The sequence below is a fragment of the Aphelocoma coerulescens genome, chromosome 4 (assembly GCF_041296385.1).
Source record: "Aphelocoma coerulescens isolate FSJ_1873_10779 chromosome 4, UR_Acoe_1.0, whole genome shotgun sequence".
In the NCBI taxonomy this organism is placed as follows: Eukaryota; Metazoa; Chordata; class Aves; order Passeriformes; family Corvidae; genus Aphelocoma; species Aphelocoma coerulescens.
Window position 1 is genome coordinate 62,322,711 of NC_091017.1, and position 20,488 is coordinate 62,343,198.

The 20,488-nt window shown below is 36.6% G+C and overlaps 1 protein-coding gene across 14 annotated transcripts in view; it reads left to right on the forward strand.

The window, feature by feature from the left end:
• The window catches only part of KCNIP4 (potassium voltage-gated channel interacting protein 4), a 399,406-nt gene that overhangs the window by 344,259 nt on the left and 34,659 nt on the right, over positions 1-20,488 (forward strand). For 13 of the 14 annotated variants that reach the window (XM_069014342.1, XM_069014346.1, XM_069014339.1 and 10 more), the window contains one exon: positions 10,770-10,894. In XM_069014342.1, coding sequence (XP_068870443.1) covers positions 10,770-10,894 — 125 coding nt within the window. Of the gene's footprint in view, positions 1-9,998; positions 10,049-10,769; positions 10,895-20,488 lie in introns of those variants that run through there. The other variant, XM_069014349.1, reaches the window with a different exon arrangement.

The window sequence follows — 20,488 nt, forward strand, 5'->3', positions numbered from 1 at the left end:
GATTAAAAATCTGCATGTGTATCATGGAAAGGCAGGGTCTGAATGATAAAGCTGTATTTGGGAAATCTAATGAAGACTATAAGGAGAAAATTATGGCCATTTCTCTGCTTTATCATTTTTATACTTTGACACTTATCTACTCTATTTCTTCTCTCCAGTGGTACTACTTAATCCTCTCTTCTTTCATCTTTTTTCTTTTGACAATCCAACAAACACCAAACTGTAGTTACTGGTTTTGACAAGATCGCTGGTTCTTTGCCCTTCATTTTCAATCAAATCCTGTTGCCTCTGGACTTCCTGATTGGCTCTGATCTCTAATTTATTGATAGAGAAGTGTAACTATAAGTTCCTAATCTGCATTGCCCTTGGGAGACTGATTTATAACAGTATGTACAAGGGAATTTAAAGTGAAGAACAATCTGACTTTTAAATTAGAATTTCAAGGTATTCCCTAAAATGTTGCCATCCGATTTTTTAACTCAATACCTTCGTGAGTGATCTGATGTGATTTATTGGGTTTTAGTAATCAGTGAAGTTGATAGGTATATATTGCAATGAAAAACAGGAAGCGAGGGTCAGTAAAGAAAGAATCAATAAAATGCATGTATATGGACAAATGACATTGTCAAGAATGTTTTCCTGGCTTGACAAAAAATGCTGATGATCTGCCAAGTAGCCTACTGACAACTCACACAGTTCCTTGGCAGGTGCTTCCAAAGAACTGAGGCTGAGACTTATACATATTTATGTTGTACATAATTTCATTCTATTCCCAAGCTTACTACACAGAAAGCACATGTACTCTGATTTGTCTCTCTTCCACAAGTCCTGAACTGTGAATATGAAATCTGCACTTCATTTTGTCTCCCTTGCCTTTCCATCTGTGATGAACCATTAACAGTTTAGTGGGGCTGCCACCCTTAAGGCCCTGAGAGAAATTCCATAATACACCTGAAATTGAGTATAAATCATCATGTCAAGAAACCACTTAATGCATTTCCCTTTCAGTTTTCAGAGTCTTTCTCATCTTTGTCTCAAAATTTTATATTTAGAAAAATGATCTCTCCAGCCTAGATTTCAGATCTTCTGCTAAACCGCTTCCAAAAATATCACATCCAGAACTAATATAACATAGACATTTTCCCCATTTTTATGGGAAGACATAAAATTCTGTTGGTGAACAAAATCCAAATTCCAGCACTGCTGGGAGCTTAGCTGTACTGTCAAGGCATTGGAGGTGGCCAGTGGATTGTAAATACTGCTGACTAAAAAACAGAGTTAAGAAGTAAGAGCTAATCTGCTGGCTTTGCCAAATATAGGAGGGAGACTTTAAGAAGGAAAAAAAGTAAACAGAAATAAAAATACATGAAGAGAAAAAAGAGAGGGGGAAAAAAAGAGGTAGTTGACATGTGACTGTTCTCCTTCACCAACAGTGAGGGAGGAAATTGTTGGAAGAATTGTTTCTAGTTTTTGAACTAGAAGCATCCTCCTAAATAGGATAATTACCCGCCCCAAAAGCTTTTAGGGACTCAGATTACTGTGCCTTCTGTGCATATTAATCACCTAAATCCCATTACAAAAAGACAGCAATGAGGCAGGTGGGTACTTCTTTGAAGGGAGAGCATTTGATGAAAGCAGGAAAGGTGAACAAGACTTTGGGGGCAAGGGCAGCAATAACAAGGTCTATCTTGTGCACTTAGTGGGCATTTAAGACAGACTGTCTGATTTATCTGCCACACCTGCAAAATGTGGCCTACCTGCCCTTGCTTTCATGCTGACTACAAAGAATTTTCAAAGACACCAATCACACATGGAAAAGGAAGATATTTTGCCTCTGAAAACTCTTTTCTAGATTGTCTTTCCTGGGGTAGTCTGGCCTGTCTCTGTAACAATAGGGCAATATGTAGTATATACTGTCTTTCTAAAGCTGGGATCATATGTCTGAAAAAAGTAAATACATTGAGTTAAGATAGTCTGGGTGTAGATGTATAGGATTAGAAGTATACAGTCATTTATAAATCACTTAGAACTTTTAGCTTATAAAAATTTATATATTTTTGTATTTTTTCATAAACAGCAGTGTCAACCCTGTGATAAAGAAGTGACTAAATCACACACATAACAATGACCTGGATGCTTTTGGTCAAGTAGAATTTTTAAAAGTAGCACTTCAGAAAAAAATTGCACTGGCCATATGCCCATGCTGTACTCTCGATATTAAACCTTGATTAATAAGTTACAGTTCTCTAGTTTAAATATCTCTACACCAGAGGTTTAAGCCATTGGTGAATTTAACAGTTGCAATTACAGATATAAATCATGCTAAATAGCACTAGCTGGGCACTCCCACATGCCTGTGCACAGATAGCAGTACAGGGGTACCAAGATATGAGAATAATTCATGTTCCAGTTAGAGAACTGTTTGTGAAATGTAAGCCCCTCTTGGGACAATTGCCCACAATTCCACGGGTGTCATATGGAGATGAGTTCTAGGACACTCCCACAGTGAATTCTGGGGAAAAATGTGTCTCACAGTTTAATTTTCATTGCAGGGAAACAGATTATTAAATCCAAGAGCAAGCAGCACCAGTGAACTAACCTTAATTTGAAGAACCTTCACACCTAGCCCAGAGGAGTTTGTGCCTTACTGGGTTAGGGATAGGAGCTATGACAGTTCTAGGCAACATAATACTGAAAAAACACAAAATGAGTCTGGGAAATTTAGCTTCTCCTGAATATCTATTTTCAGGCTAATAATTACTATTATTCCATTATAGAAGTTTGAAGGAAATAGCATCAGTCCATCGTTATCAGTGTGTTGATGCTTCATAGCTCTTCTTTTCCTGACGAGGCACTTTAAAGACTGGTAGTAAGAATTTCCTACTGTGTAAATAGTTTTAATCTATTAGATTAATTAGCTTCTTAATGGTCACAGCTTTTTCCTTAATCTGTTTCAAACTGGGAAAATTGGTACAAAATTCACAGAAATCATTGCAATATTTCATCTTCATTATCACCTTTAGTGTTTTGACACCGCATAGGTCCAGTGTGCAACATCTTTTCTCTGTATTATGTATTTTTTTAGCTCATGAAAAATCACATTGAAAGTTGCAGTACTGATCAGGAGATCATAACAGCAGACTGCAATAGCTGCAGAATAAATTAACTGCAGCCACTGGGAATGAAAATCATCCATGCTGCTTTCTCATACTGTGAGAAGATAAACCAATCCCTTCACCGCTGCCCTGACCATAGTGTCAGAATCTTCAATTAGCTCCCAGAAGTGAGTACAGAAGCTATACTGTTCTCCTTGGTTAGTTACACCTCTGATATTACTTTCTCCCATATACATTATTTTGGTTTTGACCTTTATCATACGACTGCAAAGCCCATATGGTTTGCATTGAATTCCATGAGCTTTTGTGTGAGCCTAAAAGTAGCAAAATTGTCTGTTTACTGAAGGTTTTTAGCTTCAAACCGTTTAGAAATTATACATCCCTTTAGGTTTTTTAAAGCATTGTATATATCTTCAGTAGTTACATAGGTGTGGACCTATGTAATTATGTAAGTAATACATAGTATTACGATACTTACTAAAGGATAGTAAACTTTTGCAAATCTTTACTCTTTAATGAATAAAATAGCAGTAGATATTTCTGCATCATGTCTATGCTAGAAGAATTCCTAATAAAGAAAAAAATCTTTAAGATAAGAACATTTATTTCGTGCTCAGATAGGTACACTTCAGGCTTAGTGTGATACTGCAGAGACTGCCAGCTGAGACAACAAGCAACCCATTTAAAGGCTCAGGTTTTGTACTCAACTGAAAATAGGAAATTTGAGATCCCATCAGATCCCAGATTGCATTGTATTTTATGCATTTATCTGCCCTATGTTTCCGAGTTGAGCTTATGGTTAGGTACTACGGGCTAAAAGTATATTCATTCTTATTATTTGTATTAAAAGGTTTAGACATTTCCTGAGGTAGTCATTTAGGTCCATCTGACCTTGTGCTGAAACTGGATTGTTTTGTCTATTCACCAGACCTGCTTCTCTCTCAGAGGCAGAATTTGTCTGCTGCAAGTTGGTTGATTTTTTCAGGCTGTGGCTGAGTTGTCCCTGTTTTTTCTCATTCCTTTTCAATTTCTTTCAATGTTTTCTCCTATACAAACTGATATTTTTTTCCTTTTATTTACAAAGTTTAATATCCTTAAAGCTTCTTGCTTGCTGTTCCCAAATACAAGCATGTACCTGAGATGGCTTGGAAACAGTCCTATGTCATGTCTCTAACACCAGGATTCAGCACAAGTGCAGTAGAGAGGATAACCAAAGATTATCCTGGTGCCTGTGCCCTTACCACAGGACCTGTCAGTTGTGTCTTTCATCTCTTGCCCTGTTTTGCACTCTTGCTGTTGTGGCAAGAGCCAGCATAGTGTTTGTGTTTCTGTGCACGCCGTCGAGATGAAAAGTGCAGGAGTTGCATAATGTCCCGGCCAAGCTCTGCCTTTCTCAGGAACATAAATCAGTTACTAAGCTCTTTTAAAGGTGTTAAGTCTGCCATTTGCAGCAAATATCCACCCAGGCGATGCTTGCTTATATCACCCATTTTGTATAAAATGGTTGGTTAGACCTCAGAGGAAGATAGTCCAACAATTTCCATCACGGTAAATAAGGGTGGTGCTGTTCACCTGCTTTATGGCACAGGAACATTAGCTATTCAGCCAAATTAGTTTTTAAAATGAGAATATAAATAATATTTATATTTTATATGTGTAGAATGCCAAATATTACAGGGAGACTGGCTACACACCATGGTTGATATTTTAATACTCAGAAAAGGCAAAAGTACCACATTGGTTATCACAGTTGCCGAATTCATTGTATGGGAAAGCTCAGCCATGAAACTAGAAGTCTGCCAGAAAGGACAACAAAAGATATCTTTGAGATTTCATTTGGGTTTGGTTTTGTTTTCCATTTTAAACTTTAAAATTAAATAGACTTAAAAGTCTTTAAAATATTTTAACATTAAAATTTTTACGAATCTTTTACCTTCTGTTGCTTCAAATAAATAATCTGATACTTCTCTGTTAGATGATTTAAGGTGGGTTATAAAAATTTAAATGAGTTATAAGAATATTAAAAGAGATGCACACAGACAAACAAATCCCTTTTATTGGAAAGATGCTGGAAAGATACAAAGACGAAACAATTTTGTTGTCCTGTTCAAAAATTCTGTTTGTCCTTTGTGATTCATAATGGCTGCCATCTGTTTGGCCTTTTCCCATGAGGATTCGGCTATAACGATGAACTCTGCAGCATGTACAGAAATTGTTCTCAAGCCTATGTTAACAGTCCTGATAATATATTTTTTAGGTTTCATCTACGCTCAGAACAGTACCAAACGCAGCATTAAAGAGCGACTTATGAAGCTCTTGCCCTGCTCGGCTGCCAAAACGACATCTCCTGTTACTCAAAGCAAGTTTTATTTTTCTTTTTTTTCATTTGATTTTTTTTTTTTTTTTTTAGGTTTGCATGCATTAAAAGTTATGCTTTCATTAACTACTCATTTGAGAGGCAAGATATCTGCTGAAGTAATCATAAGGTCTATCAAGGTTTAAAAGCTAGTGATGAACAGATTTGTCTATGCAAAGTAGGATGGCAAGATACCAGCACCACGGTCTGCCATACAGGAGCTGCTGGGTTGGCACTTAGGATCTGAAAGTTAGTTGAGAAGTGATTCCTTGGTTAAATTTGATACTTGCTCTCCATGTATTTGAAAAGTGGTAACTTTTTTTGCATTTTTATGCACATCTATGTGTGCTTCCTATCCAATACACAGGGAGTACCAGCATAACTGGTCTGGGAGGAAAGGATTGGCCCTGCAGGTTTTGAACATATAACTTCAAACTATTTAGGGAACAGGACTTAAATTTGGTGTCTGAGAGAAAAATAATAATAATAATGAGATTGAAAAGAAAGTATGTGAATGTGGATATACAGGAAAAGCACACTGAATTATACTGAATGTCTTGATATGCTGTAAGGAAATAAAATGTCTCCAGGGTAGGTAACAGATAAATACAGAGGGATAGAGGGAGTGAGTGAGAGATCAATACATAGATACATATCTATACCTAGATAGAGATTAATTATAGTAATAACACTGTAATATCTTCCTATATAAATAGGCTCCTATAGCAGATTTTAAAATATCTCTGGACCCAGTTCAATCTAGATTAATTTGATTTAATTCAAGGGACTAATATGAGCACCTAAAACCAGAAGCTGAACGGTCCATGTGCTTCCTCTATACTCTTCTGATAAAGCATATCAATCAATCTCAGGTAAAAAAAGCCTTCAAGAGCAGTTTCCCATGTATAGTGAATCCAGGACAACCAAAGGCAACTTGGCTAGAAATGCAAGCCCCTACTAAATGTCCAGACTTCATGGATATAGATCTAGGCTTTCTTTTTGCTATCCCCCTTCACTGTCTTTCATATGCTCCTCTGCAGTGAAAACTCTGGTACTTGCTTTCCTTTTTAAGCATTTGAGATCTCTAAGATGAAAAGGGCTAAATTTCTGGATGTACACTGATTTATTTTTTTCATGGTATCTTCAGCTGATTTATTTTAATTGAAAATAGAGTACCTTAAAAACTTCAGTTACTGTTGTGGCACTTGATAATAATTCCTTCTGGAGAGGTTGCTTTCAGCTGCATGACCTGATCAATATAGCCCTAGACAATAAAAGGAATCAGAGAATCACAGGTTTGCTTGAGTTGGAAGAGAGACCTTTAAAATCATCTAGTCCAGTCCTCCTGCGCTAGACCAGGTTGCTCAAAGTCCCATTCAAACTTAACACTCCCAGGGGCATGGAATAGATAAAGGAAATAGAACAGAATTAATAGAAGTTTGATCTGTTTGTTTGAAGTTGGTGGGAGAGTGACACATCCTTATTCCTTGCACATTTCTATATAAGCTCTTTGTCTGCACAGGTAACGTCAGTCTCAGAAACCTTGATCATGTCAAACTTATGTTTTCTTGCTGGAAGTATTCTCTAAACCAGAAGTGAGGTTGAACTAAAACTAGTATTAAATATTTCCTATTTGAAAACCAAGTGGTAAAAAAGGTGCACTCAATAATTTACTCTGTAATCTCCTCAATAATGAAGTGCTATGTTAAGTAAGAATGTTATATTAAGCTAAAATGTTAAATAAGACTACCATTGTAGATACACATTGTTATTATTCCATTTTGACATCATGTGCCATTTTATTTCTGATAGCATGAAAGAAGAAACATTATAGTGTCCTAGGAATAAAAACAGCACTACTTGCAATAACAATCACATGATGTGAATTCCTTAGAAATTATCAGGGAAATATTTTTAAAACAAGTAACTTACTGAAATATACATAGGCTGAATTTGCACTTCTGCACTTCTATCAATATGTGCTGACAAAGGTTATCTAAACATGTAAAATCTTGTTTTAGCTTTTGTATTGAACATATTTCAGCATTCCTATTGAGAAAAGCATGTAAAAGAACACTTTTCTTATTTGTGTGCTCTAGTCTAGTAACTCTAAATTTAAAACCATAATTCCCTAGATACGTGCATGTACTAGCACACTAGGATAGGACTACACTCAAGAATGGTTTTGAAAAAGAAAAGCATGCTAAATAGTTATTAAATGGTTAGGGAGGCTATAATTTGGAGTTTGTGCAGGGAAATGCATGTGCACAATTTTTAAAGATACGAACTGAGCCCTAACTTTGGGCATGTTTCTCCAGCTGCCACTGTTTACAGAGTCACTTGCTTTTTGCAATGTTTTTACCATTTAGTTCTTTAATGAATAATGAAAGGTTCACAGCATATCTCCTGTGACATTTACATTAAAAACTGTCTTTACTATTAGGTATAAGAAACCCACTTATTAGTGAAATCAGTAAGGATATTTTGTTTAGTATATTAATGAGGGATTGTGAACTTGTTTCTGGTTTTCAGTTGACATGAAATTTCATTTCTATGAAAAAAAAGTACTCCTAACTTTTCTAGGCTGAAGAAACCAAAGAACTGAAATAACTAATGCCATAGAAATTATTAGTGTTTTGAAATAGATACATTTTTGCACATTTTATAGATTGCATATTTTATAGATTTTTTTTCCAGCCTGGTAGCTAGAAGTGTGAAGAAAAAAATTTAAAAAATGAATGGTATAGCATTTTAATCATCACAGTTGTTACATTCTTATATTCTTATATTTTTATTATTTATATCTGTAAGAGACTAGAGAAGTTGAGTGTGAAGAATGTGGTACTGAACCTTTTCATTAACATCATCAGCCCATTGCAGTCTTCTACATTCTCAATGAATCATCTGAACACAATAAAAATGTATACTTCTAAGGATATACCAAATATTGTGCTCAGCATCCCATTGTCTGACCTTTATCTCTAGCCTCACATTTATTACGTGTATTCATTTAGCTTCCAGAAAAGCTTGTAGATGTCTCTCTAGGTAGCCAGATGTTTTACAAATGGGTGCTTAGAGAACTCATTTCAAGTTAAGTCCTTTTCTGTCTAAACTAAAGCCCATTTAAATCCCATGTAACAATTTGAATATAAAATACAAGTGAGCTTTCAACAATATTTAGTCTCAGGTTGATTTTTTTTGCCAATTTAATCTAAGTACCTGGTGTTGACTTGCAGTTAACAAAGAAAAATCATCTGGATCACACTGAGATCATCTTCCTGAGATGAGTGCTAACAGCAACATATCTTTTACAGGAGAAAGGACAAAGCCCTAAATTTTGTGAATATTTTTCAAAATGTTTATATATTATTAAATATCTCTTTTAAGGTTGCTCATTTTTTGTTTAGCAGAACTGTATCTTCTCTTGCCAAATTTCTCCCAAGCAGCTGAAAGCTATTATTACTGCAATGTAGCAGAAGAAAAAATATGTGAAACTGTAGGCATAATATTACTTTGAGTATTCTAACACTCTGCTCTTATGAATATTGAACCAAATAAAAGTTTATTCTAAGAAAAAAGAGTCACAGATTCTAATGCAATAAAATATGTATCTTCAGCATTGTAGAAGTGACAATTAGGCATGTTGTATGGTTATATTTCTATAGTTGGTATATTTCTTAAATCGGAATAAGGCAGTGATTTCATTAAATTAGTGTGGACTACTACGTAAGTTATGTTTTATGCTGGTAGTACTTAGAAATGGATACACATATCCGTAATTTTTGGTCAGAAGTGACTGGCACCCTATATATGAATACATATTGTAAGTTCCTTCACCTGTTTTATTGAACTTTCACATTTAAAACTGTACCTAGGAAAAAATGCATTGCTAATTCTCACTGTTTTAGGGCTACACACAACTGTAAACCTTGAATGTGCACATCCGCATTCTTACTCACTTAAAGAAGAGGTCACTAAAACTATCATGTTCCTCACTTAGGCTGCTCACCCTCAATAATGTTTGCCCCAAAATGTCAGTTACACGATACTCAAAGTAAGATCTGCTCCTGAGTGCTCAATATCAATTTCATATGCCTTCCAAAGGACAACTTCACAATAAAAATCCCAGTCTGATACGGTGAATTCAAATCCATTAACTAACTGAAGGAAAATGTTCAGTTTTCTGGAGTCACTAAAATTATATTAGATTGTAGATACAAAAATGCTGCTAGCAAGGATTTTCTTGTTATTTTCTAAGTCCGTGAGAGACTTTTCTCTCTCACAGAAGAGGTAGCAGGGAATGTAAACAACCCAGACACCTGCAACCTTGAAAAGTCTTGTTTATGGTATAGTAGAAAAATATTTTGACAATGGATGTTTTAGGATTTTAGCCAATCACCCCCAAGGGGTGGCTGGCCCTTTGTCCAATTAGGCTATGAAGAAAAAAGTCTATAAAAGAGTTTGTAAAATAATTAAATAGATCAATCTTGCTGCACAACTCCTGCCTGCTGGATCTTCTCCTCCTCCTCCCTATGGCTGCGGGACACGGTGCTATACCGTAGGAACGAGGCCTGCGGTAATACTAGATTGTTTCCTTTTGTCAAGGAGTTGTAGAAACAGAAAAGTCATACTGAATGTATCATGCATGCTCTTGCAGGATGTTGGCTGTCCAGTTTATTGCTATTAGTACTCATGAGATAATATGCAGGCTACTGGATCATCTCTGCTGTTCACGATTCTTTGCAGACCCAGAAGCAGATGATAGACACCCTTTTCCTATGAGCTCAAAATGGACTCATCATTTGTCATTAAAGCGGCAAAACCAAGTCTTTAAGAGAATGTTTTCTTTCTTGCTTGCTTGCTTTCTTGCTTTCTTGCTTTCTTGCTTTCTTTCTCTTTCTTGCTTTCTTGCTTTCTTTTGCTTTCTCAGTTGCTTTCTCTCTTCCTCTCTTTCTCCTTCTCTTCTCTTCTCTTCTCTTCTCTTCTCTTCTCTTCTCTTCTCTTCTCTTCTCTTCTCTTCTCTTCTCTTCTCTTCTCTTCTCTTCTCTTCTCTTCTCTTCTCTTCTCTTCTCTTCTCTTCTCTTCTCTTCCTCTCTTTCTTTCTCTCTTTCTCTTTCTTTCTCTCTTTCTCTCTTTCTCTCTCTTTCTTTTTCTTTCTTTTCTTTTTTCTTTTCTTTTTTCTTTTTCTTTTTAATTTTCTTTTCTTCCTTCCTTTTATTTCTTTCTGAAAGTGTTAAGTATTTCTACCTCCTGTATTTCTTGTTGAGTTTTCCTTCTCTGTCTCTTGTATTCTGCAGACACTGTAGAAGATGAAATGGAAATGGCCACAGTACGACATAGACCTGAAGCTCTTGAACTGCTGGAAGCACAGAGTAAATTCACAAAGAAGGAACTTCAGATCTTATATAGAGGTTTCAAGAATGTAAGCACTTCCTTTTAAAATTTACAATCTGTTTACAGGATATGCCACTGCAATCTCAGCTGTGTAAGAGTGACTAGCAGTGCAACTCATGAGATTCAGTAGCTAAATACTGCATGTCTGATCAGTTGAGGAAACAATCACTCTGAAACAATTGGTCTAAAGTCATTAAACTATTTAATGACCAAAAGATGCAGACAAAATAGAAAGCATCCAGAAGAGAATAATTATAACTTAGTATAGTAGGACTTTGTTCAAAGACAAATTGAAAGTTTTGTTGGGGTTGTTTGTCTAAGGATGCAATAATGTAAGCATCCTGAAGAATTTGGTCAGTAAAGTGAAAGATTTTAATTTTTGTATACACAGGAGCTGTCAAAAGAAGTAATTGATTTCAACTGCACTAGATGGCTTTTTTATTTGGTGAACAGCTTACTAGTTCTACAAATCTATAAACTTTTTAGACCTCTTATATCCCCTAGATCCCCTTACTGGGAGTAACTGGGAATTTTTTTGCTGATAATGTGTGATGTAGTGGCAGGTCCAATGTTTTACTCGGCAGGGATCCCAGCTGAGGACTCCAGTACATCAGTGTAGTCTGACTCCTTTCCAGTGTGTACAGCTGCCCTGTACTGCTGGACTTGGCTTTGATTTGTGAGGCATGCATGGTTAGTACAGCAAAAAAATAAGACTCAAAAACATGTCAGTAAGTAGTACTAAACTCTGTTTTCTTAAAAAATGGACTTTTTCTCTATTTATTTTACTATCTTTCATGTGATTAAAAATATGTAGAATATTGCATGCAGTTAACATTAGATAGAAAATATTAAAGGAATATTATATTAAAAAACTAATAATAGTAAATTTTTAATCATCAGTGTTAAATGTTAATCTATAGTGTGAGCTGTAAGTATTAAAATTGTACAGATGCTATGTCTCCTGCTAAGCTGAAGCTGAAGATGAATTTAATTGCATTTATCACCTTGTGATTTAGTTTTTCTTTCACCCTTCTTGGGTGAAAAGGGCCGACTTTTTGTCCATGGAATTTACTACTCAGATGAAACTGCATAACAAAGTATAATGTTGATAAAAACACAATGATGCTCCATTATGGAATCAAAGAAGATATCTTCAATAGCTTGTACAAGAAGTGTAAATCTTGCAGAGTTCTTAGCTCTCCTGCATTCTGTAAAGAAAGCAAGACATGCAAAGGGATGTTTTAAACATATATTTTTATCAAAAGCGTACAATGCAAGTGAAAGAGAGTCACTTAATGTGTCCTGTCTGTATCATCCTCAGTTCCAGAAAGTATATCATGTTGGCATGTTAGTGATTAACAGTGATTGCTCTTAAAAGCTTTTCATTTCCTCAGGGTTCCAGAGAACATTCCCCTGCTAATGACAGTATTCTCCAGGCATTGCAAATCATGATCTAATGTCCCTAATTATCTAAGGCAAAAAGGTACAAAGTATAGTGGATAAAATAAGCCTTCTGTCTGTTTCTCCAAGAATAATTATTTTAGAGTCTCAGAAAGGAAGAACCTTGATATTTCTTTGCATAAAATGAAGTATGGAGAAAGAGAATAGGTTATAAGGAAGTGTTTTAATTGATACCTGTTTTAGCATATTCTGGAAAGAGGAATTCCAGCTCTTCATAAGCTTTTCTCTTCCAAGATGTAAGTTCTACTTACATCTATACAAAGGAATGTTGATGATAAGACATGGTAATACATCTTTATTCATATGTTTCATTTCCTTATCAGTACGTGATAATTAAAGATGTGCATGTGTAACATATCTTTGACTATTTAGAGTTAATAAGCATGAAATTCAATGTTTCTATGTATAATATCATTGCAAAATTACCGATTACGATCTAAAATGCTGTAAAGCATTCCTAGGGCTAGTGACTATTATAAAGATAAATCAGTTTAAAGTAGTATTCTTTAGCTCAAGAATTAGATTTCAGAAATGAATGATTTCAAACTTTTGGTTGAGTTGGAGTTTGTTTTATTTTTCATATTAACAGTTTCTACTGCAAAATATGGTGCTAGATCACAGTTCTCTAATCACTTCAGAGAACTGGTGGGACAGGTCTACTTCAGCTCTATGAGCAGCTTGTCTATGCTGATTAGTTCACCTTTCCTGTCACATATCTATTTTTTATCAAATACAGCTTGAGTGGCTTTGGTGGGTACTGACCCACAATGGCATTGCAGTGCCTCCCATGATTTGCACTCAGACTGTCTTGCCCTTACAGTGCTCCATCATCCTCTTCTGCCTGCCACAGGCCACCTGCCTTCTCTCTCTGTGATCCAGCTTAATGCTATCCTGACAATATTTCCACGCCTGTGTGCTTCATGTGTCTGCTTCATGTACCAGTATCTCCTGGGTGCCACCCAGCTGGAGACTGACTTTGCTTTTTTGGGCATGAGCCAGCAGATGTTTCTATGCAGCGAAGGCAGCAAATGGTACCCTGTTCTACTTTGGGCAAGGCATTTCCAGCAGGTCGAGGCAGCACTGGGAGGCCACACCAGCCCTTCACTCAGCCCTGGTGAGGCCACACCAGCCCTTCACTCAGCCCTGGTGAGGCCACATCTGAAGTGCTGTGGCCTGTTCTGGGCTCCAGTAAAACAAAAATATTGACATACTGGAGAGAGCCCAGCAAAGGGTCACAAACATGTCTAAGGGAGTGGAGCATCTCTCCCCTGAGAAAAGGCTGGGAGAGCTGAGACTGATCGGTCTGGAGAAGAGAAAGCTCAGCAGGAATCTTACCAGCATCTCTAAATATCTGAAGGGAGGGTGTAAAGAAGGTGGAGCCAGGCTCTTTTCAGTAGTGCCCACTGCCAGGACCAGAGGCAATAGGCACAAAGTGAAACACAGGATGTTCCCTCTGTACATCAGAAAACACTTTTCACTGTGAGGGTGACTGACCACCAGCACAGGTTGCCCACTGGGTTTGTGTCATCTTCCTGCTTGAAGATATCCAAAAGTTATTTCTTTTGGATATGGCCCTAGGGATCCTGCTTTAGGTGGGCCTGCATACTCAGGAGTGTGGAGCCAGATATCTCCAGAGATCCCTTCCAACCCCATCCATTCTCGAATCTGTGTTATTCTGTTTAATCATTCCACTAAGAAAGGAAACTACTGAAGAGATTTAATGAAACACACAGGCACACATATTTAACATGACGCCATCAAAACTTGTGCAGATCCTACCTCTGTGGTTTATGCTTTTCACCTGATATTTGCCTGTCTTACTCTCTCTTCAATAATTAAAGTATATAAAGCAAGATGAATTAAAGCATGAACTTAAGTTACTGTAGTTCTGCTGATGTTGTGGTCCTGTTAGATGAAATTAGCAGCATCCTACAGCACATTAGTACTAATTGAAAAGCTTTTGTCTGTAGAATCTCACTCCAGCCTGCTTATTTCCCTGAATCCTGTCGAGTTTTAGGATGTCTGTTCTGAGATAGGGATGAACAGAAGTTTTTGCAGCTTACCTCCAGTTATTTGTTATTTATGACATCAAATTGCTTACATGTAGTTCTGACTAACTTCAGATGAGAAAGCAGCAAAATATACTTGTATTTATGTAGTGTTGATGATTACCAAGGTTGATTTATTATCATCCATTTGATTTTCCACTGTACACAGATTACATGCAAAATTCAGGCAGAAGGAGCACAGGGTCTCACAGAGCATCTTTGTGTGTACATAAACACCTGAAAGCTTGAGAAAGTCTCAGATCACGCTGTAGTAGAGCTGGTGCTCTGAGTAAGCAAGAGGTAGAGTATAATTGCAGGGAATGCTCAAAGACTATTGAAATACCTTTGGGACAATGGTTGTTTAGGTAGAACTCAAAGTCAGCATTTAAAATGGAAGAGGGGATACACTAAAGAAAACCTAAGGAAGTGGGATAAGCACCTTCAGACAACCTAACAACTATTATAAGGAAAATTATCATGGGAAAACTGATGTCTATATTAGGTAATTTAGCCATTTTTAAGCTTCCATACTATCCTTGAAAAATGAGCTTAATATAAGTCCTAAGCCCTTCTCAGGCTCAAAAGGTTGTCCCCAGAACTCTGGCTTTACAATATTCCTGTGCTGTTGTTGATGAATTGTTGCTCAGCTGCCATCACCGTGGGACATTTCCAATTTGTAGTTGGCTTCCTGTCATTCCATTTCTTGTAAATTGAAATTGTGATTGCTGTAGTCATTAACCTTTCAAACCAATGGCTCTGTGGCAGTCCTAGTACAAGTGGTACTTCACAATAAATTTTACAGACTATCAAGCATGGACTCAACATGTGGTCTTTCTTTCTCTTTTGTCCATTGATAGATCTCTCCCAGTTCTAAAAATGTCAATTTTAAAAATACCTAGATAATGCTTTTGCTGCACAAAAGATGCTCCTCTGCTAAATTTAAATGTTAATAATCTTTTCATTTTGGTTGATTATTCTTTAAAAATTTCTGTAGAATCCTGTGTTGGGAAACTGCTAGATTTTTCCAGAAACTGAAAGGATTTTTCATGAACATTTATCTTACCTGGCTGTATATCAGAGAAAAAACATAAATTGAAGTCATACATGCATAAGAATGTCTGTGGACACATACTGGAGCTTTAAATAGGCAGCTCCATACTTTTGACACTTATTGGGAAAATGGCATTTCTAAGACACTTCCCTTTTTCAAATGAGACAAAGAATGATAGTAAGAAAATAAATCTGACAATGTTACAACTCTAAGATCTGTTCCCTCATCACACTACCCATCTATGTGCATAAGTCAAAATATGATAACTTATTCTGAAATTTTCATATTTCAGTTATGATTTGATGGTGTGTGGCATTTTTAAGTCTCACAGAAAGTTTAATGGAAGCTAGTTTTAGAGGTGATAAAGCTCATTTATTGATTTTCTAAAGCATTTGAGTTTTGTGTTTGAACATTTTCCCATGCAATTCGAGTTTTAAAAAGCAAAAGGAAAATTATAAATTTTATAAAAGTAATTGAGATCTAGAAAAGCAGAACTGAGTTGGTACACTGCATACAAATAATTCTTACTGTATAAAACATTTTACTACTGCAATTTTTTGTTCCACAATGAAGATGAAAGTTGAGTATAGACCATGCATTTTGCAGGATATGCACTAACTTGTGCAAAAGCTGAAACACCTCAATGTAATTTTGAGTACCAGAGTTAAAGTTTTCAAAATGATTTAACTTTTCTTATGTAATTGTATGCGTGATATTCTAGAAACTAAATACAGTTGCTTTTTTCACTGCAATTGGAACTGACTTGGTAAGAAAGAAGGTTTGAGAAACGTATCTCAGTGTCCTACACATGGATGGCTTTTATCTTTTTGGCTATGCTGTTTGCACAGCCTCTGATCTATGACAAATAGAGATGTACAGTTCTGTCTTTCACTTTTGTCTTTCAAATGTATCTTCTAAGATAATCAATGTCTTGATTAGAAATTATTTAGTACAAATTGAAATCTTGTACTGACAAGGGACGTTTGACTATAAAAGAGATTAAAAAATGGGCATTGCAAAGAGTTAAAATACCTCTGTGATGATCCAAAACAGAGATTTTGAAACTCCATTCCATTTTTCTTGCTTTCTTACTTGACCTTTTCCACCTGTTCTAAAGCATGACAGGGGACAATGACAACATAATCCTCTTAGTTTATATCTCTGGAACGTATATTATGAAACAGAGGCTTTCATGCTACAAGAAGTAATATTTTAGCTTGGATCAGCTTTCTCTGAATTGGCAATGTCACCTATCTCCCAGAGACAAGAGGATGTCTTCAGTTCATTGTGATCCCATTCAATTTTATACTGAACCTGTATGTTAGTATTGCAATGAGTAAATGCAGATTCAAGATTAATACAGACCAGAACAGAGAGATAAAACCCCAAACTGAACATGAGTGGAAGTGGCACTGGTGCAAGAGTATTTTGCCCCTTACATCAGTCCTCCAAAGCTTGTTCTTGTAAGTGAAGTAGCTTAGAGCTTAAATATGATTTTCATCCTCCCACGTGGAGCCCTAGTACAGCAAGGAAGAGTTTTCATTTGACCAGCAATCGGTGCAGTTGCTTTTCCTTGAGATCTGATGACTGTCTGTACAAGTCTTAGGGCTTCACAGCATGCAGCCTTAGCCAGAGTAGGTTCTTTCCAGATGAAGAATTTCTGACCAAACAAAAGAGGGCCTAGAAGAAAACTATAGATCAGTTAAAGGTTCCTACCTGGTTTTCTTGGCTAACATAAATCAATACTAAAACCATTTGAGCTACATCCCTCTGTGACTCTGAATATCAAATGGGAGGCTCTACTGGGCATCAGTGCATGAGACATTCCCATTGTGCTGAAAGCTTTTGCAGAGGTGCTGACCCCTCTGCACAAAGCAGTGCTTGAACACCACTGCTGTGGACATGAAGAGGCTGTACAAACAAAGAAGTACCAACAACTTGTCTTTTCAGATAGACATAGTGATGGCAGCTGAACAGGTGGTGCCTCATGCATATAAACCTGCTAAATTTGGGGCATAGAAATACCAATAAAATAGAAAAAAAAAAAAAAGTAGTTCTGAATCTTACTAGAAAATCAGATAGTAGTAATTCAAACTGAAGATAAACATCTCCCATGTTAGAAAACTCCTGTGACTTGTTTGTCTTAATAAACTAAACAATATACAACAACATAATGAAGTTCAAGCAAGTAAACCTAGAAGCTAGATAATGAATGTAAGCATTATTTACTGCTCAGTTTGTTAAAAGATTTTCACAGTTCCCTCTGTGCAGTCAATAGACAGATTTCTGTAAATCTTTTTTTTCTCTCTAGGGTTTCAGTAGACATGTATAATGCACATAGCTCAAATCTTCCTTTTTTAAAGTTGAGTTCTTGTTTTCCTGTTGTGCTTGAGATCAATTGTTTTCTCAGCTTTAGATGACTGAAGAAAAACTTTAAAATAACCAGCCCTTGCCAATGAAAAATTTTGTTGTTATTTTACAAAAGCCCTGGCATTCATTTACTACAGCCTTGGAGGGAACGCTTCCATATTTCAAACAAGGCTATGTGAAAATCTTTTAGCAAACTGAGCAACAAATAATGCCTATATTCATTGTGTATTTCCTTCAAGTGTTAGTAAAGAGACTTGAAACATTTCAAAAATGTATCAAGTAAAAATAATTTGGAAGTACATTTTGACAGACCTAGAGTATAGTTGTCAGTTGTCACGAATTTACAGATGGTAATGTGTTCAGCAGCAATACTTGTTTCAATTAGTCTCACAGTTACTGGCAGAGACTGAAATCTTCTTTCTGAAAGTTAGTAATGAACTCAGTCCCTACACTTCTATTCATCTCAGGACTTGCACGGAGATACTTCACATCGTGTTCATGAGGGAAAAAATATCATCTAGCTTACCAAGGACTGTCTTCATAATAGTGTCTGCTTGCTCATGAATGATCTCTGAAAAAGGTAGATGCCAAGTCTCTAATTAAGAAACACACAAAAAGACTGTGATTTTAAGTACCTAGTATTAATAGCAGCACAGAGCACCAAATGCCTCTAAAGATTGTGAAGAAAAAAAAAAGAAAAAAAGAAAAAGAAAAAAAAAGTCAGTATTAAATTCTAGTGGAATTGTATTGCTCTGTGTGCTTGTGAGCCCCTCCTATTTGGAACTGGCAGTACCCTGTCCTGTGCTCTGGTGTGCTCTCCCTGGGGCTCACAAGTGACAGGTTGACGCTTGAAGCACAGTACAGACCTTCTGCTGTACCAGCCAGATGCTCAGTGTAACTCATCTGCTGGTAGAGCTGTTTTCTACCACATGAGCTTTTATGTGCATCAGTTTGGAATATAAATGTTTATGTACTAGAATACGAGCGGCCAAATGTTGTCTTTGGCTACAGCTCACTGCAGTTACATTTTTGCAGCATCTGGGCTAAGCATTACAGAGCCCAGTATTTGAGTTATGGGCAGTTGTTGGATTTTGGTTTCTGGGTAATCACCAACACTAGAGAAATAATGTTTGGTGCAATGCAGCTCTGATGATGTTGTAAGTTAAAAATTTAGTAAGGAGACACCTCTTATTCTCCTTTCTCTGCCTGTCCCCTTTTCTTCCTGAGGTGAGATGCATATTAACTGTAACTGCTATAAACATTGTACTTTATAACACACAGCTTAACATAAAATAGTTCAGTGATAATATTTATCAGTTGAGACAGCAGCATTCAAAAATCCCTCTACCTGGCTTTCTTGCTACCAATTTTCTTGCTTTCAAAGAATTTTTATACAAAATGTTGTAATTCTGTATTAAATCTTGTACTTTGTCTCTCTGTTTCCCTGCAATTCTGAAACAGCAAGTGGACATACATATTTTCAGGTGGGGATCTAAGCCTGCAGAATGAGGGGAGGGGAAATAACCTGCTGGTGAAACTTCAGTGGTGCAGTTCAACCATTTGGGTCCTATGGACTTGATAGATAAATCTTATTTGTTCTGGACTCAAGGTTCTGTCATGGATCCCAGGAATTTCCAAATTATTTTGGTTCTTTATATTTTTTTCTACTTTAAATTTCTGATCAATGTGAATAAAATTAGCAACATGCAGGTTTTGTCAGAAATAAATGAAACAGACAAAATTCCTTTCTTTATTTCAACACAATTAATTTCTGTTTACAAATGTCTTTAGATCTACATCTGTGCTAAAAATAAACACTGGTAAATCTTCAAATGAAACAGCAAATCACAACTGACAAAGTCACAAGGTCAAGTCTTTCAATGTCAGGGAAGTTTATTACAAGTCTTGGGTCAACCTGCATTTACCTTTGAGTGAAAGTGTCTGACAGAGCCTGTATTCTTCAGATCAGCTGGACATTTGTGCAGTTGCTCTTCCCTCCAATTATGTGAATGATTCTCATATTAGCTTTCAAGTAATGGAATTCATTCAACCCAATGAATTCCGTTGTGAAATATTCTTAAAAGATCTTCGATACGGTGAGTGTCAGAGAAGAAATAGGAGCCAATAACTCAGAAGACAGCATGATTCAGTAAACACAGCATGAAACTAAAAGTCTAAAGACTCCAACCTTTTTTGCTCTCTGTCAGGCTTATTAACTGCCACACACCTTTAAAGGCCTTAACTATCACACTAAAAAGCCTTCTGGGTTGCCTGAGAGCATTATACCAGTGCTTCAGAGCCTGCGTGGGCTCCACATTGACAGCTGCCTAATTTAATGTCTCTGGTCTGACAGCCAAACCTTTCAGAGGGTTCCTGGCTATCGGAGAGATTGCTTCTCAGCCATTGATCAAAGCCTCCTCAAACACGTCCTGGGAACAAAGTGGGGAGTACCAGTGGGGGGGTTGGTGGCTGTGGGAAACTGAACTTTCCCAGGAGCTGGAGATAGCAAAGTTCATCCCTAGAGGAGAGAAAAATGAACACTGAATTCCTTGGTGTTAAAAGTGAAATGTGTGTTCTGTGGGCAGTGTATTTGAGGGAGATGCTTTACCCTTCATTGGCCAAGCTCCATATCTGTCAAGTAGAGATCTCAGAAAACTCCTGCCTGAAAAAACACTGATCTAGAAAGCATTTT